Source organism: Brachyhypopomus gauderio, chromosome 16 (genome assembly GCF_052324685.1).
Source record: "Brachyhypopomus gauderio isolate BG-103 chromosome 16, BGAUD_0.2, whole genome shotgun sequence".
NCBI classification, from domain to species: Eukaryota; Metazoa; Chordata; class Actinopteri; order Gymnotiformes; family Hypopomidae; genus Brachyhypopomus; species Brachyhypopomus gauderio.
In genome coordinates this window covers 11466207-11492365 of record NC_135226.1, presented here as the reverse complement: position 1 = coordinate 11492365, position 26159 = coordinate 11466207, and the positions used below count along the sequence as shown (strand labels likewise).

The 26159-nt window shown below is 47.5% G+C and overlaps 1 protein-coding gene across 1 annotated transcript; it reads left to right on the top strand.

Moving 5' to 3' along the window:
* Positions 1-441: 441 nt before the first annotated feature.
* On the top strand, positions 442-24872 carry nectin3a (nectin cell adhesion molecule 3a). Its single transcript, XM_076976687.1, has 6 exons — positions 442-605; positions 10833-11180; positions 17846-18145; positions 19791-19908; positions 20113-20264; positions 22049-24872. The coding sequence occupies exons 1-6, from the start codon at positions 515-517 to the stop codon at positions 22666-22668; spliced, it is 1629 nt and encodes a 542-aa protein (XP_076832802.1). The 5' UTR covers positions 442-514; the 3' UTR covers positions 22669-24872.
* The last annotated feature ends 1287 nt before the right edge of the window (positions 24873-26159 follow it).

The window sequence follows — 26159 nt, the reverse complement described above, 5'->3', positions numbered from 1 at the left end:
TGTCAGCTTCGGCTGTTTAACTGCTGTTCATAATAGCTCTCATTAAACTAAACTGTAAAACCTTTCTTGTGGCTGACCACGTTTTTTTGTTTGTTTCCTGAACGTTTCCCTTCTCGTGCGATCCGGTCTTTACATAAAATAGCATATGTACAGAATCTGAACATCTATTCTAAAGGCGCTTGTACTTTATAGCTTAGGTCCTGCAAATTTAATAAGGAAAAAGAATCAGGCTGCTTGATATCAGCCTCTTTTGCCTCCAGGATAAATGCGTCAACTAATCCGTAATAAAAAATACTCTTCTTATTTTTATGTGCTGTTTGAAGTTCCACTTTGACAAGAAATACAAATTGCACCCCTAACTTCAGCGCCCTGTCTGTGGTCCGGAGGAGAGGTACTGGTTGAGCGCAGCGCGCGAGCGCGGCACGCCCACGCGGAGAAGAAGCCTCGCGCGCTGAGAGCTCGCGCGCTGCGGCACCACACTCTGTAGATTTAATCTTAACGTCGGCGTTGGGAAATGGCGAGGGGACGAGCGTCCGTCCTGAGGGATACCTCGATATCCCCAGCACTGTCCGTGTACCCCGCTCTGCTTCTGGTCGTCTTCACCGGTAGGCTGTTCTGAGTTATTCAGTTCGATTTCTAACTTGCCTGAAGTTAGCTTTCAAGTTGGGTAACAGTAAGTTTCGGTGGTCACATAACGGACTCTGTAGCTGTGGTCCGTTAGCCGCGCTAGCAGGCTAACTGTAATTAGCTTGAAGGGCCGTGAATGATGCTCTATTAGGTCGAGCTACTTTATCACGTTTTAGCAAAATAATATCCACTATACTATACTATACTGGTAAAATCACTTTATAAAGAGCCGTCCTACCTTGCTAAATCATTAGCTTGTGTGACGATAACTTAGATAATCTATTGACAAACCTTTTAAATCTAACAGTAGCTAAATAACGATATATAACGGTATAGGTAATATCCTAGTTGAAATCGTGCATGTAGTAGCTGACAGGATAGTCCGTCTTAGTAGGCAATTATAATGAGGTGTGTAATAAAACATGGTTTCATTTGTAAGATGCCCCAGTATGAAATAAGGCTGTAAATCTGAACTTTTAACGTTTCTGTGGTAATGCCCAGATAGGAATCCAGTGAAATGAAGAGCTTGCTAGCAGCTGTCTTTATCAGGATAGCTAAAAGCCAGTGTGAACACAACAGCATCTAATCACATTGTCTGTTTTTGTTCAGTCACTTTGGCCTGGATAGCTGAAAAATGAAAACAGTGATTTGCTAGGGATTGAGCTAACGTTAGCTAGGGTAGCAGAAGTGGGGTGTACGTAGAAATGGAGTGAGGTAGGTAAAAGCAGGAGAGAAAGGGTGATGTATGGACTGGGTGGTCCAGGGGAATGCAAATTTCAGTTCAGGGAAAAGACTGCAGCAGCAGAGTCTGGAGGTATTGACCTGTTATCGGGCACTTCGCCAACTACATTTTTCTTTTCTGTTGTCTTAACAATATCTAAAATTTACTGATACACTGAGGCATTAGAAAATGCACTACAACTTCCTGTGCTCAAATAGGGAGGATTGGTGGGACAGAGCCTTGTACTGTATGATCCAGCTGCTTGAGTTAATCATTGGTTTCGGTAACACATTAATGTTGGAGAAATGTTTGGTACATTTAAGAACCTAAAGTTTGTAGGCAGCCAGTGGGCCTCAGAGATGGAGGTTAAGATCAGAAAGTGCCCTGCTGTGATTTTTGCATCATCGCATTAGTTTCACAGTTTGTTTTGCCTGTACGTTCAAGTGGCAAAGTCAGTCATCTGCTTTCTGAACAGGAGTTTTACACATCTGGTAAATCTCCACAATCTGCCTGGATCTGGTGAAGCTCAAATCAAATCAGAGTTTATTTGTCATATGCACAATGGAGCTTGTAGTCATTCTGGTAACAACCAGCAGTGAAACGCTTTGATGGCCGCTCTTACAACTGAGTAAGTAAAATGTAAAATTAATGAGAATATAATAAGATTAATTACAAAAAGAAGTCTTAAAAGGTACCATAAGTGTAATATATCTCAGTATAAGATATGTAAAGAAATAAAATAAAACATAGTCAAGAAAATAGAGAATCTATAATAAGGAATAAAGTACAGGTGTGCAGTGTTGAATACGGTGACAGGTGTGCAAAACTGTCCAGTGCAAACGGAAAAATCAGCCCGGTGGGAGAGTCCAGTGCGATCTGCCTGGTTAACGTGGTGTGCTTAGCTTACCATAAAACATTTACTAGCCATTACATCCTGTATAAGTGTGTGTGTGTGTGTGTGTGTGGGTGCGTGCGCGCGTGTGTGTGCGCGTGTGTGTGTGTGTGTGGTCCAGTGTCAGTGTGTGCCTGGTGTTGAGTGTTGGAGGCAGAGAAACAAGGATAGCCTGTCTGTTATTGTCAAGTCTGTGAGCAACTCCGTTTTTCTCTAGCCACAGTAAATAAATGTTCCTTCTTCATACTGCTACGCTCATACTTCTGAAATCTGTGATGCCGTAGTGCAGTGTGTGTAGCTGCTCAGTTCTGTCTTCCTGTCCATGTCTTTACGTTGAGATGTGTTGACCTTCCACTGCTGAATGAGGAATCAGTACAGCACTTCAGTGCTCAAGCCTGTGTGAATAGATCCACACGCAACAGTTCTGTCAGTAAAGCAAGTGGGTATTGCATCTGTGTTTCCACCGACAGGGTTTATATGTGTGATAATTCATGTAGCCTTCATAAAATACCAAGAAAAAGGCAAGAGGCTGATCCTTGGCTCATAATAGTGCCAATTACATCCGATACAGGTTCACTCTGTCAGTGTGATACAGGTTCACTCTGTCAGTCGGTGTGATACAGGTTTACTGTGTTAGTCAGCATGATGTATGTTTACTCTGGCGGTCAGTGTGATGGGGTGAACCTTTCCCCTTAGCAGACATCTCTGCCTTGTCTGAACTAAAATGCAAGTAGATCATAAATAGATGTGCCTAATTTATAAATCAAAAAGGAGTCAATCCAGCCTCGCTCTCACAACATATGTGGCATCAGTTTGTTCATCTTTGTTCTTTATTTTAATATCACTTTGCCTGTGTAGCAGGCTGGGATCTGCCAATCCCCTTAAAAGGCTCTATTGTAGAAGGGACATCAGCAGATGACTTTTTGGGCTTCATTGTGGGCCGGGGCGGCCGCACTCGGGTACAAGGCCTGACCACAGACGCGATGTACCGTGTTTGTGTCTCCTGTCTTGCACATAGACTTCCCATTAGGGAGTGGGAAGTGGTGGTCTCTGGTGCTGTAAGGCATGTGACACATGAATCTGTCTGGGCTGAAGGGACCTGGTGATGCTCCAGCACCTCAGTGGTGGTTATGACTACATCATTTTTGTAATGAAACTGGTAGGTGCTGTTGAGATGTGTTTTGCTCTTTTGAGTGAAAGTTCTGTCTTTCAAATACATTTCTTTTATATGCAAAACAGTGACATTCACTAATCTGGGGTTTGGGCTGTTTGGATTTTCTGTCATGCACATTACAGAATTAAAGATACAGACAATCCAATATTTGAAATATCAATGATTAGGTTCAACAAACAAAATAAATCTATTATACAATCTGTAATGCTGTTGTTGGTATTTTGTTATAATTGTTAGAATGGTAAAATTTAATGATAGTACAATCAACTGGACTGTAGAGCTCTGAAATGTTATGGTTGTATGAGTAGAGACTACATTACCCAGAAGCATGCATTTAAAATCCAGGAGCTCACACCAAACCTTCACCAGTAGTCTCAGATATAAAACCAGAGGTCTACCATTATGGCACTGTGGGCTGCATTAAAGTTGGTTTCCTCTCAGGCGTCTGTGGCATGTTGAAACCATCCTCACACTGTCCGTCAGCCTGTGTGTAGGTAGAGCTTTAGAACAAATAGCTTGTTTGCTTGTTTGAGTTGTGATTCAGAGTTTCTGAGCAGGAAAACAGCTCATTCGCAGCTCCGTTTAGCTTAAGAAGTTAATTTCTACTCTAAGAAACTCATCATTTAGTCTCAGTACAGTACAGTAGAGGTTGGCTGGCTTCTCCAGTGAGTGAGGTTTGTTCGTCATATTTTGGCTTCTATTTTCAACATTTTCAAATCCTGTGTGAGAGCTGACCACAAAGGTATGGCACAAGTGTTGGGTATTTTAGGTACAGGCTTGTTGACAGGTCAGCTGTGATATAGCCAAATGTTTGATTATTTTACACATCTTGTTGAGAATTCCCCGCTGAACTGTGAACTCACTACTCATTACTACTCTTGGGTTATTCACTGTTTTAAGCCACAGCTCTGAGCCAAAACATGAATAACCAGAAGAGTTTTTGTGTGCAACAACTTTACTTCTGATGAAATTGCCTTCTATGTATACTTTGTGAAATTCATTGTGAAACCCACTTCTATCCGTCTACCCAAAATCACAGCCTTGTGTGCAAAACCTTCTCTCATTAATCCTGCATTAAATAGGCTAACTAGTCCCTCTCTCTCTCTCTCTCTCTCTCTCTCTCTCTCTCTCTCTCTCTCTCTCTCTCTCTCTCTCTCTCTCTCTCTCTCTCTCTCTCTCTCTCTCTCTCTCTCTTTCAGTTTTTCAGTTTGGAGATCTTACTTTAGTGTTCCCCACACTCAGGCCTTCGGCATAAATGTCTCTGCTCTGTGGAGTAAATAAACATGTCACCAGGGCTTGGTCCGACAGACGAGTCCTTCTTCTCCACTAACAGTGTTTGTCCAGTTTGTGACTTACGCCATCAGGCTTCCCCGTGTAAACAAACCCGTGGGCAACTAAGTCCTCAAGGTGGGTGGGATTGTGTGTGTGCACTGATGAGCACACCAGTCTGCCATCGTGAGGACCAGACTGACTGAGAGACGGGGGGTGTGGCGGGAAAGTGAACGCCCTTTGACCGAGAGAATGCCTCGGTGTCCCTTGTTGACCAAACCACTGCTTTCCTCACCACTGCAGTTCAGTGGCTCTGCAAAGCCTTGTTTTCTTTGGTTTGTCCCCCTCTCCTTTGTGCCTTTGTTGGAGCGTGCAGTGTTGTGAAAGCTTTGCACGGCCTGGAGTCACACCCTACTTCAGCCTTACATTAAAACATAAAATAACATTTAAAAGGTATTGATTCGTAGTCAGTAAAGGAGTCGGTGTGTGGATATTGCATAATGCTATCACACAGTGCTTTTGAAGTGGGTCTTGATAAACAAAACAGGAGAGCATTCATCAAATATCTGAAACAGTGCACATTTTCATTGATCGTGTATTTAAATATCTGTGATCATCTTGCTTTCAGATTGAAGTGTTTCTGTTGTACTGTATACAGGAGTCAAAGTGCCAGATCCATTTCCCTTGAACAGATACACTCTTCATTCTCAATCTCAACACACTGCATTGCAAGACTTCCAAGTTTGGTTGCATATCACCTTTAAAAAAATAACATGCACTCAACATTGCAATGGCCTGCATTGCTGTAAGATGCCTCATTCATTTGTAGGATAGCCTGTGCTTTTAAATCATTTTACTTTTAAGAAACCAAGTGATTTAAGGGCAAAGGAAAATAACTATAAATCTAAGTAATGTAGTGGTAGAAAGTTTTAAAATGCTGTTAACTGCAAAGTTTTGGAACAAGCACATTACAGCAGTCACACATTATGGTTTAATGGATCCCAGTGCAAACGCAGAAGTGATCACGGTCTTGCTGCCTTTCATGACAGGGCCACTAAGTTCGTTTTTGACTTCTGATAATAAGCTCCCGGATTAGACATCGCTCATTCACACAGCACAATGAATTCCAAACCCCTGGAGAGGCGATCGCCACATACCCACACTCGTGTGCCATTACCCTGTTCTTTTCCTCTGTATTGTTTAGCCGGTAAAGTGGGGTCCCAGCAATCATGTCTGGGTGGTGTTTGCCACACTTTTTAGGCCAAGTTGTTTTTCAGACAACAGAGTTGAGTAGTTCCACTGTGGTGAGAAGGTCTTCAAACCCTATGATAGGTGCAGCAGCACGTTTGATATCTTCCTTTAAATAATGACTGTTCTGATGGATGTAAAGGGGAAACCGTAGAGGGGGAGGAAACACCACCTTAGTGAAACCATGACACACATCCTGATTTAATGGGGGGAAACAACTGGCCTGTTGGAGAAGGTCAGTGTTGAGTTTGAATGGTTCACACAGTAGTCGGAAGGAACAGGCTGGTAGGCTTTAACTGTGTGGGTGTTCTACTGAACAGTTCAGCACCGCATACCCCTGATTCAAACACAAAGCATTATACCCTAAAGAACCAGTGATCTTTACTCAGCTTTGTAGAGTAGAGATCTGTATAACACCCCCCCCCCCCCCCCCCCCCCCCGTGTTTGTTTTTCAAAAGGAAAGAGCTAAGGCAACATTGTTTCCAGCACCTGTGATCTTATGGTTTTCAAGAAAAGTCCACTGCACGTGTGATCCACAGTATGCAGACGTATCAGTCATTATTTTAAAGTTGTGTTACCAAGCGTGCATTACCAAGCATGTGCTACCAATGTTCTCCTCTGATGTTATTCTTTAGTAATTGTTTACCATTACCGTTAGCTGTGAACCATCATCACATGACCATCACCAATAAGGCATCTTTGAGCCATATTTATTCTCTTATTGCTCACACCACACAGGGATGGCAGATATGATGTCCAAGCTGTCTGCCCTGGTGGTTGGCAGTGCAGTACTATAGACTGTATATACGGCCTATGTGCAGTACAGCCTCACTGTGGTGCAACAGGACACCCAGTACAAACCCTCAGTAGGCATGAGGGCTTTACTACTAACCACCACTGAAGGAATCATTGCCTAAAGATCAGCTGATTCATTTTTAATATATCCCATTATCACAAAACCGCTCCAGTGATGGTTCCCAATAGGATGGGTTTGAGGATTAAAATCATTTGGTTTGCATTAATCAATACTGTGCATGTATTTTGTTTGTTTGTTTGTTTGTTTGTGGTTTTATTTCTTATACTGTAGATGCCGTAAGTGCTTGAAGCAACATTCTTTAGAAACAATATTAGAGTTTTTAATTCCAGCTAAGGAAGGGGCCAGTATACTGGGAGAACATGTGTTTGTTAGTATTTGAAGTGAAAGTCCAGGTCTGTGAGAAGTTCTGCCTGCTCAAGCACCCAGAGCCTTGATCTGGGTCACTCCCTGCAGGTTGGCCTGCCCTTGAGTCTGTAGCGATGGCTGTATCTGTCAGCCATCTCTGTGCGTCCTGCTTGCAAGGTTTAAGTGGACACATTCTTATTCTAATGAGTGCTTAATCACTCACTCACTCAGCCCCTGTGAGACATGCTTGGCCAGGAAATAGGCCACTGTTCAGTCTTATCAAATTAACTTATATTAATGTCCTAGTGTTTCAGTCATCACTGTGACACGCCGTGGAGAATACCACAGTGAGGACTGCTTTATGAGACAGTGGGGCATGCGCTGTAGACGCTGGTGGTCATTGTGCACTCTGATGTTTCCAGTGTAAATACGCCAACCCTGCTGCCCACAGCCCTGTGTCCATTAGGGGCCCGAATGTCGGCGGGGCAGTGTCTTGACAGGTCCTGATAACTTTCCACTTTTCAGGACTCCTGCGGACACCCCTCCCCTACAGCTGCTCATCACGCGGGGCTTTTTTTAAGGCTCCGACGGGACAGTGCAGGACTCACAGATGCAGCTGAGATGTCTGGAGGTCAAGTGCAGAGCTCAGTTCACGCTGGGCCACTTGGCGAGTGCGGAGGCCGTTGGAATGCATAATGGAGAGCTCAGATTTACAGTGGGAGCCCGTGGACAGCTTGTTGCACTTAGCCATGTCAAAAGGGAGAAAAACAAATGCAGACCCTGGATTCAATGAACCAGCATATCTCCAGCATTCATTCATTCATTCATTCATTCATTCATTCATTCGTTCATTCATGCACTTTCCTCTGGGTTCTCCTTCCGCTCACGTCATCTTTTTAAATATGTTCAGGCCTAATCCTAACCCTTCCTATCCCTATCCCTAACTCTAACCCACATATGGTCCCTGCTCCTCCCTGCTCTTCTATACAGATTGACTGGACTTGCATCAATCAGATTATACAGTACATTTTCATTGCTTATTGGTCATTTTATACTTGTCACGACTCACCAGTTAATAGGCTTCCAGGTCTAACAGTGCGCTAATAATGTTTTGTTATGTGAAAGGAACATTTTAATAGGCTCGTGCACTCATTTACTAAACAGCACAACACTTTGCGTGTTTATTTTTCATGGCAATAGGAAATGTCTTTTGTTATATATATTTTTCTTGAGTCCAGGGGGATCTGTTGCTCTCCGCGGTTAAAGCAAATGATATGTGAATGCAGATTTGCTGCTCTGGCCTGCGTTCAGGTGTCTGAGGCAGAAGCCATCTGTCCACACTGCGCTCTCCCCCTGCCTGTCGCCTGATCCGGCAGAAGGAACAGCATCCAGTTGGAATTGCACAGTCCTGCGGGCTCCCTGCCGGGGCGGGGCGGGGCGGTCGTGTGCCGCGCGGCGTACGGAGGGCGGGGGCGTGGGGTATCTTTGGCCCGGCATGCCAAGAACTTGAACAGGCAGGCGTTAATGCTGCGGGCCCCGCACCCGGTGTCGTTCCGCCTGCCGCCGTTAATCTCTGTCCTCGCTGAAGAGGAGACGTCCGTGCAGCATGTGCTGGTGAAGTGTGTGTGCGCCCGCGTGTGTGTACAAGGTCAGTGGTGGTGTGCTGTGGGCTTCAGGAGGACAGGTGGCAGCTGCTGGTACCACTCAGAGGAGAAGGAGCAGAAGGAGCTGCCGCCCTGATTCAGTCATCCTGCCTTGAGGGGGAGCAGAACTTGTTAATTGGTCACGCATTGTCTGTTGCATGCAATTATCAGGGCTGATTTCAGCACGTGTGTGTGACGTTGGTGAACTAAGTTGGCGGAGTTTTGAAAGTAAAAGCAGAAAGCGAGTGGCTGAAATGGCCGTGGTGTGTTTGGACCAATAAATACCTGTTTGCTGCTTCTCTGCAGTCGGAAGAGTTGACTTATCGCCACAAAATGAAAGGAGATTGTGCCGCTGTGTTCTCGTGGGCACGGACTGCCTTATCAAGTCATGCTGATTTATTCTCTTGTTTTCAACATGCCTTCCTGTGTCCTGGAGCCCTGCAGCAGAAGTGAGAGATATTTCTGCTCTTTCTTCAGAATAAAGGCAGGATCAAGCAGCTCCGGAGGGTCACTGTCTGCTGCTGAGCGTGTGCGCCTGTGTGTGTGTGTGTGTGTTTGTGTGTGTGTGGTGTGTGTGTGTGTGTGTTCAGACAATTCTAGAGTGGGTATGGAAGCAGTCAGGGGATCAGCGTCCATCTATCTGATATAGACCACCAGCATTGGAAGGTTGTAAAACACATGAGCTGTGAAAGTACGGCGTGAGGGTGAGCGTAGGCTGCAGGTCAGAGAGAGTCCTGTGCTAAAACACTATGTTTCATTTGTAGTGTTCAGAGTCTGCTGCTTGAATGGAAAGAAGCACAATCACACGATTTGTTCACATCTACATTTTGTAGAATGTGAATGTGGTCCTGGTGACTGTGTGTGTCTGACTTATGTCTGTTCTGCACAGTTCTGGTCCCAGAGTGACTTTTGGTTCCAGAGTGAGTTGTGCACGGCTCTCAGCCTGCAGTGTGTAATTTATCTCCTCTATTTTGGTTGTGTTTGTTCAGTGCACATGTGATCTCCTCCCCCCTTCTGTAAGAACACGATCATTTCCGGCGTGTGACTCGAGTTTTAGTTTTCCTTCTATTGTTGTTATGGAAACCTCTATCATTTAATCAGTTTTCATTGGTCACTGGAAGACGTAGCTTAAGCAATAAAAAAAAAGGCAAAAAGATTTTGGCAAACTACAACAATTCTCATTGATCACTGAAACTGATTTGTGTCGTGGTTTTCATGCCTTTAAGGCGATCTTCTGTGATCCCCCGTGTTGTCTGTTCTTCATCAGAATCCTTCACCTTTATTCAGTGTCTCGGGCCCAAACTCCAGACTCTCCAGATTATCGTGCTGACACGTTTCCCGAAATTACCTCCAGCATGCAGCAGCAAGCCGTGTGAGGCGAAGATCAGAGGCCCCTCCATTAAACGAAGGAAAAAAACATCCAGGCAGCTGCAGATCTTTAATCTCGTTCCAGAACTTTATAATGTGAGGCGCTCAGAAAGGGAGCAGTGGGGACAGTGAGCACTTCCCATGGTGTACCAGCGGGACGCGTGTGTGTGTGTGTGTGTGTGTGTGTGTGTGTATGTGTGTGTGTGTGTGTGTGTTTGTGTGTGTGTGTGTGTGTGTGTGTGTGTGTGTGTGTGTGTGTGTGTGTGTGTGTGCGCGTGTGCGCGGGTGTGTGCGCGTGTGTTCGCCTGGTACCTATGCATCCTGTGTGGGGCGTAATTACAGCAAGGGAAAGCAAAGAGCCTCATTACCTGCCTTCGCAGATCTCCCTCCGGTTAGCTTCATTTGTGACCTCCCAGATTTCCCATGAGGGACATCATGTCAGCCAAGGCCAAACCGAGCCCAGTGTTTTAGTGCAAGCGTGGACAGTTTGGTTAGATCAGTGTAGGAGGCTGTTGGGTTAGAGCTGCTTTAAAATGCATGAGGTGCAGCTCATATCGTGGTGTTGATGTAGTAGTGGGTGGCGGAAAATTTTCGAAAAACCAAGGTGTTCAACGGGTACCGTTCGAATCATCCGACGAGTATCGTTCTTCAGGGGGTATCGTAAAATATAATAAATATGTAATTTAATAATATAATCAATACCGAGTAATTTCTGGTTTGGTTTGCAGGTGTATGCAGTACCGATGTGCTGGTGCCAGAGCGTGTGGGCGTGGTGCTGGGGAGGAACGCCACCCTGAGCTGTCGCGTGGAGGTGGGCTCCAACCTCAGCCTGACCCAGAGCTCCTGGGAGCGCCTCACCCCAGCAGGCATGATCACCGTGGCCGTCTTCAACCCCCAGTTCGGCACCTCCGTGGCGGAGGAGTTCCAGCGGCGTGTCCGCTTCCTCAACCCTTCCGTGGAAGACGCCTCCATCCTGCTGGAGGGCGTGGGCTTCGCTGACGTCGGCTCCTACACCTGCAAAGTGGTCACCTTCCCACTAGGCAACACGCAGGCCTCCACCTACGTGGACGTCATGGGTAGGCCTCAGTCACTTGGCATAGCTGCTGGTTCACAGGTGTAGATATCCTCATACACATGTACAGGCTGCCCCTCGTATTCATTCCCAGTTAGGCAGGTAACTGTCCCATTAGTTGCTGGGTTAACACCTTCCTTCTGCTGAACGGCAGTGCAGACGCAGTTCTGGGTGGCTACCATCCCTCTCCTCCAGACATAGCTGGGATTTGAACCTGAATCTCTGAGGGTACTCAGCTCTGCGCTGTTTTACACAACTGAGTGCAACTGAACTTGCGAGCAGCAGAGGTGAAGGAATGAAGGAACAGTGGAAGAGCTCGGCGCGGGGCTACGGCACGCCCTTCCTGAATGGCTGATTAGTTTATGAAGCAGAAAGGAAGGAGACTGTCCGGAAGGCTCCATACTTGCCCTCTTGTCTGACTGAGAGACTCTGTAATGCCTAATGAATGATTCATTAAGGCATGTCTGACGCTGGGCTGTAATGCTTGTATTTTCTTCCCCGGGGGTTAGTCAGATTTTATCATTGTTGTTGTTGCATTTTTAAGTTTACAGTGAACTGTAAAGAAACAAAAATGTTAGTGTGTGAATGGTCTTACTTTTAAATGATGTTAATAGTTTGTATAATGGTTTATATTTGTAGAAGTTAAATGATAAATCATTTGTATTGGCATCTACCGATATAGCAACACAGGTCTGTCGAGATAAAAACTTTTCGGTTCGTACATTTAATAAGGTAAAGGGGAAAGTATAACACATGGCTTTATACCCTGGCCAGTTCACGGTGTTAAAACCAGCGTCTTGTCCCCCGTGGAGGTTTGGTGTCTGAGCTCCCATCTGTTTCGCTGCCATCTGTTAAAGACTTTGTGCTTCGATTAGTCAGCAAAGTGAGATTTCTAAGCATCATGGGTGAAATGCTGGAAGCTGGGTTCTGTTGCATGCAGACACCTTGAATGTCGCATGAGAAGCTAGGGAAGAAATCGTGGGGATTTTTATTGATTTGTTCCTTTACAACCCTTTATTGTTACTTGTTTGTTTACATGCAAAACTCCCTCAGTTACAGAAATCAGTAGCAGTTAGTCAAGAAGTATTGGAATGTGCTATTTTTGTAGATTGTAATTAGTGTACACAAGTCCACAGGGGAGACGCCCTGTACAGCACCCCTAATTAACAGAATAAAAACAGTACTGGAGTGTCGTTTCCTTGCTAACTGTTTGACATCCATGAGGGAGACTAACTGTAGTCTCCTTGTTTTATGTGGTAGGCATAAACCAAGACGAGTAAGACATAAGTTTCTTCAATAAAATATCTATATAATGATTGCACTCAAAGTTTCAGCAGCAATAAGGATGACTGACGTATGATATTTCGAGCTCTTTCAAGCGGAGAGGCGTTCAACCCGTCCGTGTGAACCACAGCAGCTGAAGTCCGTAAATTGCTTTTGCATACAGGCGTTGGTTTTGTGTGCCATTGATGACATAGAGGAGTCAGAAAGCTTTTACTGTGAAGCACATCAGATGTGGCATACGGTCAAGTTCAGTGATCACCACCATTGCTCTCCTTCCGCTCCCGTTCTCTGTGCTGTTTCTCTCAATCGGACTTCATTTAAACAGACGCTACGACATTTATGAATGAATGCAAAACCATGGCCACACTGCTGGTGTATGGTGCAGTCTTGGGGAGGAGCCCAGTTTTGCTCCCTGTTTCCACTGCTGATGGGAAATCGTTATCCATCTCCTCACCATCCAACAGCCAAAGCCTACACACACACACACACACACACACATACACACACACACACACACACACACACACACACACACACACACACACACACACACACACACACTCAAATTCAACTGCTTTCCTTTTCTTTCAGAGGCAGTGGGGGAGAGGTGGGCAAGGAAAAAAAGCATAACATCAGCACTTTAGTGGAAATGGCCATGAGGGTGGAGGTGGTGGGGTTACTGTGAGGGTGGTGATGGGTGGAGGGGCGGGGTTACTGTGAGGGTGGTAAAGGGTGGAGGGGCGGGGTTACTGTGAGGGTGGTGATGGGTGGAGGGGCGGGGTTACTGTGAGGGTGGTGATGGGTGGAGGGGCGGGGTTACTGTGAGGGTGGTGATGGGTGGAGGGGCGGGGTTACTGTGAGGGTGGTGATGGGTGGAGGGGCGGGGTTACTGTGAGGGTGGTGATGGGTGGAGGGGCGGGGTTACTGTGAGGGTGGTGATGGGTGGAGGGGCGGGGTTACTGTGAGGGTGGTGATGGGTGGAGGGGCGGGATTACTGTGAGGGTGGTGAAGGGTGGAGGGGCGGGGTTACTGTGAGGGTGGTGATGGGTGGAGGGGCGGAGTTACTGTGAGGGTGGTGATGGGTGGAGGGGCGGAGTTACTGTGAGGGTGGTGAAGGGTGGAGGGGCGGGGTTACTGTGAGGGTGGTGATGGGTGGAGGGGCGGGGTTACTGTGAGGGTGGTGATGGGTGGAGGGGCGGGGTTACTGTGAGGGTGGTGATGGGTGGAGGGGCGGAGTTACTGTGAGGGTGGTGAAGGGTGGAGGGGCGGGGTTACTGTGAGGGTGGTGATGGTTGGAGGGGCGGGGTTACTGTGAGGGTGGTGATGGGTGGAGGGGCGGAGTTACTGTGAGGGTGGTGAAGGGTGGAGGGGCGGGGTTACTGTGAGGGTGGTGATGGGTGGAGGGGCGGGGTTACTGTGAGGGTGGTGATGGGTGGAGGGGCGGGGTTACTGTGAGGGTGGTGATGGGTGGAGGGGCGGAGTTACTGTGAGGGTGGTGAAGGGTGGAGGGGCGGGGTTACTGTGAGGGTGGTGATGGTTGGAGGGGCGGGGTTACTGTGAGGGTGGTGATGGGTGGAGGGGCGGGGTTACTGTGAGGGTGGTGAAGGGTGGAGGGGCGGGGTTACTGTGAGGGTGGTGAAGGGTGGAGGGGCGGGGTTACTGTGAAGGTGGTGATGGGTGGAGGGGCGGAGTTACTGTGAAGGGTGGAGGGGCGGGGTTACTGTGAAGGTGGTGAAGGGTGGAGGGGCAGGGTTACTGTGAAGGTGGTGATGGGTGGAGGGGCGGGGTTACTGTGAAGGTGGTGAAGGGTGGAGGGGCGGGGTTACTGTGAAGGTGGTGAAGGGTGGAGGGGCGGGGTTACTGTGAAGGTGGTGATGGGTGGAGGGGCGGGGTTACTGTGAAGGTGGTGAAGGGTGGAGGGGCAGGGTTACTGTGAAGGTGGTGATGGGTGGAGGGGCGGGGTTACTGTGAAGGTGGTGAAGGGTGGAGGGGCAGGGTTACTGTGAAGGTGGTGATGGGTGGAGGGGCGGGGTTATTGTGAAGGTGGTGAAGGGTGGAGGGGCGGGGTTACTGTGAAGGTGGTGATGGGTGGAGGGGCGGAGTTACTGTGAGGGTGGTGATGGGTGGAGGGGCGGGGTTACTGTGAGGGTGGTGAAGGGTGGAGGGGCGGGGTTACTGTGAGGGTGGTGATGGGTGGAGGGGCGGGGTTACTGTGAGGGTGGTGATGGGTGGAGGGGCGGAGTTACTGTGAGGGTGGTGAAGGGTGGAGGGGCGGGGTTACTGTGAGGGTGGTGATGGGTGGAGGGGCGGGGTTACTGTGAGGGTGGTGATGGGTGGAGGGGCGGGGTTACTGTGAAGGTGGTGATGGGTGGAGGGGTGGAGTTACTGTGAAGGGTGGAGGGGCGGGGTTACTGTGAAGGTGGTGAAGGGTGGAGGGGCAGGGTTACTGTGAAGGTGGTGATGGGTGGAGGGGCGGGGTTACTGTGAAGGTGGTGAAGGGTGGAGGGGCGGGGTTACTGTGAAGGTGGTGAAGGGTGGAGGGGCGGGGTTACTGTGAAGGTGGTGATGGGTGGAGGGGCGGGGTTACTGTGAAGGTGGTGAAGGGTGGAGGGGCAGGGTTACTGTGAAGGTGGTGATGGGTGGAGGGGCGGGGTTACTGTGAAGGTGGTGAAGGGTGGAGGGGCAGGGTTACTGTGAAGGTGGTGATGGGTGGAGGGGCGGGGTTATTGTGAAGGTGGTGAAGGGTGGAGGGGCGGGGTTACTGTGAAGGTGGTGATGGGTGGAGGGGCGGAGTTACTGTGAAGGGTGGAGGGGCGGGGTTACTGTGAGGGTGGTGAAGGGTGGAGGGGCGGAGTTACTGTGAAGGGTGGAGGGGCGGGGTTACTGTGAAGGTGGTGAAGGGTGGAGGGGCAGGGTTACTGTGAGGGTGGTGAAGGGTGGAGGGGCGGAGTTACTGTGAAGGGTGGAGGGGCGGGGTTACTGTGAAGGTGGTGAAGGGTGGAGGGGCAGGGTTACTGTGAAGGTGGTGATGGGTAGAGGGGCGGGGTTACTGTGAAGGTGGTGAAGGGTGGAGGGGCGGGGTTACTGTGAAGGTGGTGAAGGGTGGAGGGGCAGGGTTACTTTGAAGGTGGTGATGGGTGGAGGGGCGGGGTTACTGTGAAGGTGGTGATGGGTGGAGAGTGGAGGGGTTACTGTGAAGGTGGTGAAGGGTGGAGCGGGCAGGTTTACAGTGAGGGGGTGGGGAAGACCACAAGGGTGGTGGTGGGGGGGGGTTGGGGTTACCACGAGGTTGGTGTTAAGGATGGAGAGTTGAAAATTGCATGTGTGGTTGTTTCTATAATTGGAGCAGAGGCCCTGGGGGCTGTGTGGGTGCAGGACAGGCAGGTGTGTAGACCAGACAACCTCGTCTGGACCTGGACAACTGTGCCACATGGCCACAAGTTACAGGAAGCAGCCCAGCGGCAGGGACTCCCAGTGGAGGAGGGAGGAGGGAGGGGGGAGGGGTAAAGGAGAGAGGAGGAGAGGTGGAGGAGGGATATGGGGTGGAGGAGGGGTGGAGGAGGGGTAAAGGAGAGAGGAGAAGGGGTGAAGGAGGGGTAAAGGAGAGAGGAGAAGGGGTGAAGGAGGGGTAAAGGAGAGAGGAGAAGGGGTGAAGGAGGGATATGGGGTGGAGGGGAGGAGGGATTGAGGCAGCTTAGCGATACGTTCGTGGATATACATGTTGTTTTGCAAGCAGCCACTAACAGGTTTTTATTGAGTGACATTTCAGGAGAAAGAGTAACGTTTATTTAACAGCATTATATTACATCACTGTAATTGTGGGTAAAGTTAGGCTGCATTATATTAGCTTTGTATTATTTCATTACATTGACCTGTGTTCATTTCAGTTCTGCATTGGTCAGCATGCGTTGATTGTTTTCATAACAAACATCAGCCACTGCTCAAACATCAAGTTTTCATCACTCTGAATCAGTGTGCACCTGATGTCAGTGTAGATACCTGTTCATCTCACAAAGACCTGTTAAATACTCTTCTTTAGCTAGTTTAAGATAAACTCCCTTTGTTAGCCTTGCGTGAGCTTGGTAAATCTCTGCTCTGAGGACAAGCAGGGCGTCTTCTGGAGTGTCATGTTCTAGCCACTAGTGCAAGAACACACAGTACAGAGAAACTGGCAGAACGTCCGACTCCTCTAATCCCACCACTGCTTTAGAGGCTTTAGCGCTTCTGTGAGCAGCATTTTGATGCTGCCCCTTTACAAACAACAGCCATTTAACAAACAGGGGGCTTTCGATTATAAAATACATTCAGTGTCGTCTTCCTCCAAAACATCCCCAATCACTGACATCATGCAGGTTTAAATGGGGATCAGGAGCCAGGCTCCTATTGACACACCCCACACCTACTGACACACCCCACACCTACTGACACACCCCACACCTACTGTCACACTCCACACCTACTGACACACCCCACACCTACTGACACACCCCACACATACTGACACACCCCACACATACTGACACACCCCACACCTACTGTCACACTCCACACCTACTGACACACCCCACACCTACTGACACACCCCACACATACTGACACACCCCACACCTACTGACACACCCCACACCTACTGACACACCCCACACATACTGACACACCCCACACATACTGACACACCCCACACCTACTGACACATTCCACACCTACTGACACACTCCACACCTGCTGTCACACCCCACACCTGCTGACACACTCCACACCTACTGACACACCCCACACCTACTGTCACACTCCACACCTACTGACACACCCCACACCTGCTGTCACACCCCACACCTGCTGTCACACCCCACACCTGCTGACACACTCCACACCTACAGACACACCCCACACCTACTGACACACCCCACACCTACTGACACACCCCACACCTACTGACACACTCCACACCTACTGTCACACTCCACACCTGCTGTCACACCCCACACCTGCTGACACACTCCACACCTACTGACACACCCCACACCTACTGTCACACTCCACACCTACTGACACACCCCACACCTTCTGTCACACCCCACACCTTCTGTCACACTCCACACCTGCTGTCACACTCCACACCTACTGACACACTCCACACCTACTGACACACCCCACACCTGCTGTCACACCCCACACCTGCCTTTGTTTTGTAATGCCTATTTATTCATGTTGTAGTACAACGGGTCAATATCAGTAACTTTAGTAATATCAGTAATTTTATAATTGATGCTTTAGAAGAATAAATAAAAAACATCCTCTCCTTGACATCCTGCAAACACTCTCAGACTTACATTCTCTCTCTGTCTCTCTCTCTCTCTTCTCTCTCTCTAACCCTCCGCTCAGTCGAGCCAAAGGTGTACGTGTCTGCGGGCTCTGCTGTGCTGGTGGACGGGGACCGAGACGTCCTCGTGGCCACGTGCACCGCCGAGAGCGCTCGCCCTCCAGCTCGGGTCTCCTGGGAGTCGGACCTGTCCGGCCGCTCGGAGGAGGTCACCCAAGAGGAGCCGGCCGGCACCACCACCACGCAGCTGCACTACGTCTGGGATCCCAGCAGAGACGCCCGTGGACACGCCCTGACCTGTTTGGTGCGCCACCCGGCCCTAGCCATGGACCTCCGCGTCCCCTACGTGCTGGACGTACAGTGTGAGTTTGCAGTAGGAGGTCTTCCCTCTCAGGAGGCGTGGCTAAGGCCTCGTGCGTTCACCACCTGTGAAGGTTTTGTGCAGCTACCCTGAATTACATTAGCTGTATCTGATTTACATTAGCCATGCCTGAACTGCATTAGCTGTGTCTTATGCAAGGCTGTGGTATAATTCCAGCTGAAATGCACTCGGAGATGATATCTTGCTGCTGCATCCTTGATTCCCTCGTATCACTACAAAGTGGTGGTCCAGGAAAGAGCTGCTTTTAAAGAAGATGATGGTACAGAGCATTCTGCCCAGAAGCTTCACTGTTGTGCTCTCTTGCCCATGAAACGGTTCCGCGGTCATTCTAATGTACCTCCACGCCTGGCGTCTGTCTGGACAGAGTGTCACTTAATGGAGGTGCTTTATGTAATATTGATCAGATCCTAGAAGGTTTAGCAGCAGGAGCGGAACCACACGAGCTTGAGGTTAACACACAGTGAAACGGCATTTAGTGCCTAGTAAATCCCTTTAGATGTATTGTGAAAAGGACACTGCTTTAACCAACGTATTAGAGTGCAATGGTAAGGTACTCATTTGCAGTGGTTGCAAATTGATGCAAACTGTTGTTGATTTTTAAGGGCCTAGGTGTGTGAGTGTGGGGGTGGCGGTGTATGTGTGGGTGGGCGTGTGTGTGCATGCATGTGTGTGTACAGTTCTGTGTGTATAAAAATGTTGAGAAAGTAACTACAAGGGTGTATACACTGGCAAATGTCTCAAGGTCAGAAGCTAATGAATGTTTATAAAGAGATGATGGTTGACTGCTATGTAGGATGGACGTCAGTGCATGCTATTCCAGAACTACACTAACACTTCCAAAACTACACTCACACTTCCAAAACTACACTCACACTTACAACACTACACTTGGAATTCCAAAACTGCACTTGCCGACCACATTATTAGCCACAACTGCCTTATCATTGGGTCTTGATGAACAGGTGTATTGGCACATTTCACAGCAGTTCCTCAGACCCTGTCGTGATGGTGGCATAGCAGTCAGCACCAGTGTGGAACACCGCAGCGCTTCTGGAGGTCTGACATGTTCCAATGTCACTGCAAGGTCGAGGGGTCCACCAGCCAAATGTGCTCAGCCCACAGCTGCCCTGTTCATGATGTGAAAATAGGAATCAGAGTGTCTTTTCACTGGAGAATCAGTTGCTCCCATATATGTTGCGCATGACGAGGCGGCGGCGTCCTTGTCTTGAAGAGGAACAGGAAGAGGATGATTGAGTTAAACGACCACGCAGTGATTTTACCAGCATCAGCAACCGGAGAAGCCCATGGGATTGAGTCTTGTAATGACATTATGTTTATAGTGTGTACATGTGTTTCACTTCCTTGGGTAGGGAAACGTTTTATATGCAAGAGAGTGACTGCTTGATAGTTTAAGCTTGTCCTGTGGGTATAACTGCATAATAGATTCTTTTTAAATCTCTGTTGCAGTATAGTCATGTGCAGCACTGTTCTTGTGGAAGACTGCAGTATGTGGTGTGTAACTAAGACTCGACGGTGAAGGGTGTATTGAAGCATTTACTTGAAAATGAATGAGTCAGTGAATCAATGAGTGAGTGAGTGATCATTCTGGACATTGTTGGTTTCAGTTGCTCCAGATGTACTGGTGACAGGCCAAGACCAGGGTTGGTATGTGGGACAAGAGAATGCAAAGCTGGACTGTAGAGCCAGTGCCAACCCTCTCCCTCACGCCTTCTTCTGGACAAGGTGACTACAGCTTCCACACACATCTGTTTGGCAGGAGCAACTTGACCGTGTGCACCTGCCAACAGACGCGTGACAGACTCAGTCATCATGTGTTTGTCCCATGCTAGAGTTTTATTTACCTCAGTGGTCTTTCCCAAGGCAAGATTTAAAACCTTTTGCAAAATTAGCTTCCTGTAAAAACCCGTAAACCTTGTGTCCTCTTAGGCTGGACGTGCAGATGCCTGCCGGCGTTGTCATAGCGAATGGAAGTCTCCTCTTCACTCGTCCTTTGCAGATGAACGATTCTGGGACCTACAGGTGTGATGTTCAGAATGCTGTGGGATCACGTTCTCAGGAAGTAGACATCTGGGTAAGAGGTGAGACGACATCTTTCTTTGCTCTCATAAATCACCAAGCAGCAGGACAACTGCCAGCATCTACGCTGGTCCAAGGATGTCTGCGTGATTCAGAGTGTCAACATTATTGATGATTAAAATTATGTTGGAATTTACTTTTCTTACACATTTCACACATGCTTTATTATTATTATACACTGGTTGAAAAGCCTATTTAAATCAACTTCAATGGCTTAGCCAAATGCAGCGTGTTTCTAAGGTCCAGTGGGCTGCACTGAGGTCCAATGTGTTGGACTGAGGTCCAGTGCCCAGAGGGGGGGCTGGTGGGCCTTTGAGAGTCAGCAGTGCAGATCCTGAAACCACGCTGAAGTAACCCAACTCTTCATTTTTCTTTTCTGTTAAGTTCCCACCAGCAGGTTTCTCTGCTTTCTCAATATCCTTTTACAAAAACTAGAAGCTTCACCAAAGCAAAGAACACTTTGAAGGTTATGTTCAGTGCCACAATGTCAGCCCAGTTTATTTTCTTTTATTTTTGTCCTCTTTTGAGACTCGTTCTACCCAGCTGTGCGTCCGGAGAGAACGAGCTTTGTCCAACTCCTTTTCTGAACCTGACACATCAGACTGGCTCATTTCTGTCAGCATGCAAGGCCAGAACTAGCTTGAGTAGACCTGACTAGTGGTTCAGGTCTTTGCAGCGTCCATGACGAGTGAGTTCTTTTCTGTTTTTCCTCTGCATGATTTCAGGAAACCCTCAACAAAGGAAAAACTGACAAAATCCTTTTGACCAGGATGGATTAATATACTGTTTGCCAGGATGGATTAATATTCTCCAGAGTCTGTCTCTAAGTGGCTTGTTTTGCTGCTGTCCTGAACATGTTCTCTAGGTATGGAACATGAGAACCTCTTTGCTTCAATTTTTTTTGTGGGGTTTTTCTTTGTCATCCTGATCCAAACAGCGCTTCAGTTATTATATGACAAACCAAGTAGTTGTCTTCAGCGTATTAAGGCAGAGTGAGAGCCAGAGTGATGTCCACGGATCAGTGGCTAGAAACACGTTTAGCACTTGTGTTGAGCACTTGTGTTGTGTATGTGAGGGATTGGGGCACTGATGCCCCCTGCTGGTCATGGCCAGTAGTTGGGTCAGTGTGTTCTTAGTCTTAAACAGTCATTGTAGAGACTTTGTAGTTTTGCTGACTGAATCTGATTGAGTTTTATTCTTCTGATCAGTAAAATAAAAAAAGTTCCCCCCAGCCCAAAGACTAATATATACTTCTATGTCAACCCTCTCAGTACTATGGTGTATACATTTAAAGGGAAGTTTCTGAATGTTGGGAGATTCATGCTCTGAAGCTCCTCCGTCTCAGTTTTGTGTTCACACCCATTCTCCCTTCCTCTGTGATGGATCCTCACAGCCCTCCTCCTCCGTCTGGGCTAGCTGTGCTTGCTCTTCTCCAAAATCACTGCATCCTCTGGAAGGGAAGCAGGTCTTCCTGTGCCAGCAGAATCCTGTAGGAACACAGCCCACGTTCTCTAGGTTCCTCTGTCTTGCAGAGCCACACTCTCCTCACCTGAATCATCAGACTCATCTTCTGCTCTCCCAAATGCAAATGTTTTATCTTTCGTTCGCTCGTTCCCACCCTGATCGCCTTCATGTACTAGCTTCATGATAAAACAAAACTCTATGAAGTCCAAACGCTGTAAGGCCTGAAAGTCTAGATTGTGCACTACAGTCTTTATGGTGTCTCCTTCTCTCTCAGTCTCTCTCTTGATTTGTAACGTTCTGCTCTGTCCGCTCTTCCCATTAGAACCTCCACCCACCACTGCCGTCCCCTCCACCCGTCAGCGCATCACCGTCGGCTCCTCCAGCACATCCCCTGCCAGGCGCCACGCCCACTTCACCTCCCCGACATTGGCCCCTCCCTCAACCAGCATTGTGGGCGGGGCTGTGGGCGGAGCTGTGGGTGGGGTCCTGCTCTTGGCTCTGCTGCTAGGATCCGGAGCGCTGTGCTACATCCGGCAGCGGCGGACGTTTCGTGGGGACTATTACACCAAACAGTACATGGGGCCCTGCGACATGCAGAAGGAGCTGGACGAACTCCAGCCCCACGAGCTTCACGACGTCTTCGCCGAAGACTCCGGCAGCGGCAGCCAGGACCTGAAACCCAAACCCGACGGGGACGTCATCTACCCCAATTATACCAAAGACGAGGGCGGATGGGGAGACAGCCTTCAGAAAACATGCTCTTATTATGCCGACGACCAGAGCTGCAACACCGTTAACCCGAGTGGGCCTCTCGTCCACGGGCCCACGCTGAACAATGGCGCCCCCTATCTTCAGGGGAGCTGCTACGACAACTGCACAGATTGTGACTATGTATCTCACACAGATGGATCTGTAATCTCTCGCAGGGAATGGTATGTGTGAGAACAGATCAGAGGAGCATCGCTTGAAGACAATAACTTAAAAGCCAATCACAAATATAGTATTACCAAACTTACAGGAAAGACTGTATGTCCTGAAGATTAAAGGCTGTGGTATTTATTAGCCATCAAATTTGAGGAACATTTAAAGGTCATCTTTAGCTGACTGCTAATCCATGTTATATGCCTGTGTTATTTTGTATTTCTAACATAAAGGGAGGGGTTCATAGTGCTCATGATCACAGGGTAGCCCATGAAATGAAAATAAGGTTGCTAAAATTAAGCTACTCTGCATGTGTATGCGTTCATGCCAGAGACCACACTGCATGTGACTTAAAGCTCTAAACCAGGTGCAGTATATTTCACGCTGGTTCCATGCTGCCACTTCAAACCTGTTTTGGTTATTTAGACTTTATATTCTTACTAAGATAGAGGAGTTTTGATGTTGCATTGAAAACTAGTTGCAAGTGTAACTATTCTTTATCCATGTAAAATATTTCACCATTTCACCTGCACTGCGGCCCTTTTGGAGAGTTGCAAGACTCGGCACAGCACACAAGTTACCTGGGGGCTGAAACATTCATTTCCACTGGACTGTAAACACAATAGGAAAGTTTCCTTTTTTTAGTGTATAATATAAGATGTTTTTTTTTTATTTATATTGTTGTTGGATGTAAAATGACATCCTGGTAATCAAGAGAAGATGCCAGATTTATTTACTGAAGTACACTTGTCAGTTACACAAATACCAACAATTATGACAATTAAGAACAATTAAGTCTTAATATTAGACCAGTCTGCAGCATGAAGTATAAACATAATACTCTAATACATATGTTCAATATCTGTTCAGTATCAGTATCTGTATCAGTACAGGCTGTTTTAAGTTCAACCTTTACCTCTGAAGGCCTTTTTTTAAAATGAGTGCTATATTTTATAAATTGAACTAAACAGTTAAAGTCTTGCTGTCAGCAGTAATAAAACTAGTTTATTGAATTGAACTCCCGCTAGCAGGACCCTTGTAGTAGCATATAAAGACCACAGCTGGCACCAGAAGGACCGGTGCTGCTGGTCACTCTCATTTGGATCCTTTCTTGGATCCCTGTTTCTCTCTTCTCCACCCTGGCTGTCTTTGTGCTGGAAGGATCTTGTTTCCCAGAACACACCACTTCTTAGATGGCTCCTCTTTCACATGTGCTATCCAGACCCTACAGAGCAGCCTTCCATTCAGAGATGCAGCTGTTAAATGAGGTCCCCCCCGCCCTGGGTCTCCCATCTCTCCCCTTCAAACAGAGTGTAACCTCAACCACGCGGGATGAGCCGGCTGCATGTTTGCCAGTTTCCATATATGTGAGTATCAACTACAGCTAGCACGATGTATCTAGCTACCCCGGGATGGGCTGGACCATTTTAACCCACCATGTCTGTGTTACAGTGTTGTCATTTTGGGGTTAATTAAATTTTCTCTATGCAGCCTTGTTTGCAAATGATATATTAAGAAGCACACCATATAGGTCATTAAAATGTTATTCCCCGTTTGAGATGAGAATTGACTTTACATTTGTAAAACAGAAATAGAAACATAGAGATGTTTTTTGCTGGACTTTCTTTTACTTAATTTAAACTGTATGCTGAAAAAACAAGTATTATTTATATTTTTCTCTTATTTGTTCATATCTGGGGGCAAAAACATATTTTCTGATTAGTGCCTTGGGTAGAGAAAAAAAATCATCACCATATATGTTATGGTGTGATTGGTTTGGGGTGTTGTGTTGTAGTTTGCTGAGAGATTGATGTCCTTGTCATACATGTTATGGTATGATTGGGTTTGGGTGTTGTGTGTAGTTTGCTGAGTGTTTGAAATGTTGAACTCTCACTGGATATTTTGTACAGCTGTACTGTGAAGTATGCGGTTGTAGTAAATATTCTTGTATGTAAATATCTTGGCTGGGATTTATGTCATTGGAATAAATTGTATTTTTCTATGAAGTCATAAAAACTTGCTGAGTTGGTGTGAGCCTTGTATTCCTCATCTTTTTTTTCATTCCTCATTTTCATCTTTTATTTCGTCTTTTTTTTTCTTTTTTTAAGTTGTATGATTTATTTTGTACATATTAGAACTGTACTAATCTCCCGGATCATTGTGAGAATGCAGGGCAGATTCACGTCAATTTAAGATGCCTTCTGTTTCTAATAAACAAGTATGTATTCTTTAAATGCGTAAACGTGTCTGTAACTTCATGGCCAAGATGCCCTGCTACTGAAACTGGGTGTAATAGCAAAGCAGAAATTTCTTACCAAATCTGCATGCTTATAGAATGTAATAAAATGCATTTTTTGTGTCATGATGGTAGTTAAATAGCAAAACTCAAATAGAAATAAAAAATAATTATATAAATAATCAAATCAAATGGCTACAAGCCACTATATACAAACTAGCCATGCCTAAATGCCACATTGTATCTCCAGCAAGAATGCAAAATATTCTTTATTATTTTTTTTATATTAGTGCTCAACAGACTAAACCATGAGAATGTTCAGATGTCCTGAGAGCAAAAATGCCTTTAATCCATGCTCTGTTCAGTCTTCGACACACACATATCACTTTTCCCTTGCTTTATAAATGTGTCATGAATAATGGTGGCTGTTTATTTGATCACAAAGCCATGTAATATCCTATAATGTTCCTTCCTAACGACCATAAAGATAAAACCAGACTGGACCAATAAGTGCTTGAGACAAGCCTGTAAAGAGTGCAACATGGACCCCAAACCAGGACACGTGTCTTTAAGGTGTGCTCAGTCTCCTGCTCTCTGCCCTACCCGCTCACGGCTGAAAGGTACAGCCGGGACACCTGCAGGCGTCCCTATCTGCTGGGACACCTCGCACCTGCAGGCGTCCCTATCTGCTGGGACACCTCACACCTGCAGGCGTCCCTATCTGCTGGGACACCTCGCACCTGCAAACGTCCCTATCTGCTGGGACACCTCGCACTTGCAAACGTCCCTATCTGCTGGGACTCCTCACACCTGTAGGCGTCTCTATCTGCTGGGACTCCTCACACCTGCAAACGTCCCTATCTGCTGGGACACCTCGCACCTGCAGGCGTCTCTATCTACCAGGTCTCCTCATACCTGTGGGCGTCCCTATCTGCTGGGACTCCTCACACCTGCAAACGTCCCTATCTGCTGGGACACCTCGCACCTGCAGGCGTCTCTATCTACCAGGTCTCCTCATACTTGTGGGCGTCCCTATCTGTTGGGACTCCTCACAACTGCAGGCGTCTCTATCCACCAGGTCTCCTCACACCTGCAGTTCTCTCTTTCTACCAGGTCTCCTCACACCTGTGGGCGTCTCTATCCACCAGGTCTCCTCACACCTGTGGGCGTCTATCTGCCAGGTCTCCTCACACCCGCATGCACTCCTGTTGTTTCGACTGCCTGCATTAGCCCCCCATTAGGCTCCAGTCAGCACCTACTCTATCACTGACTGATC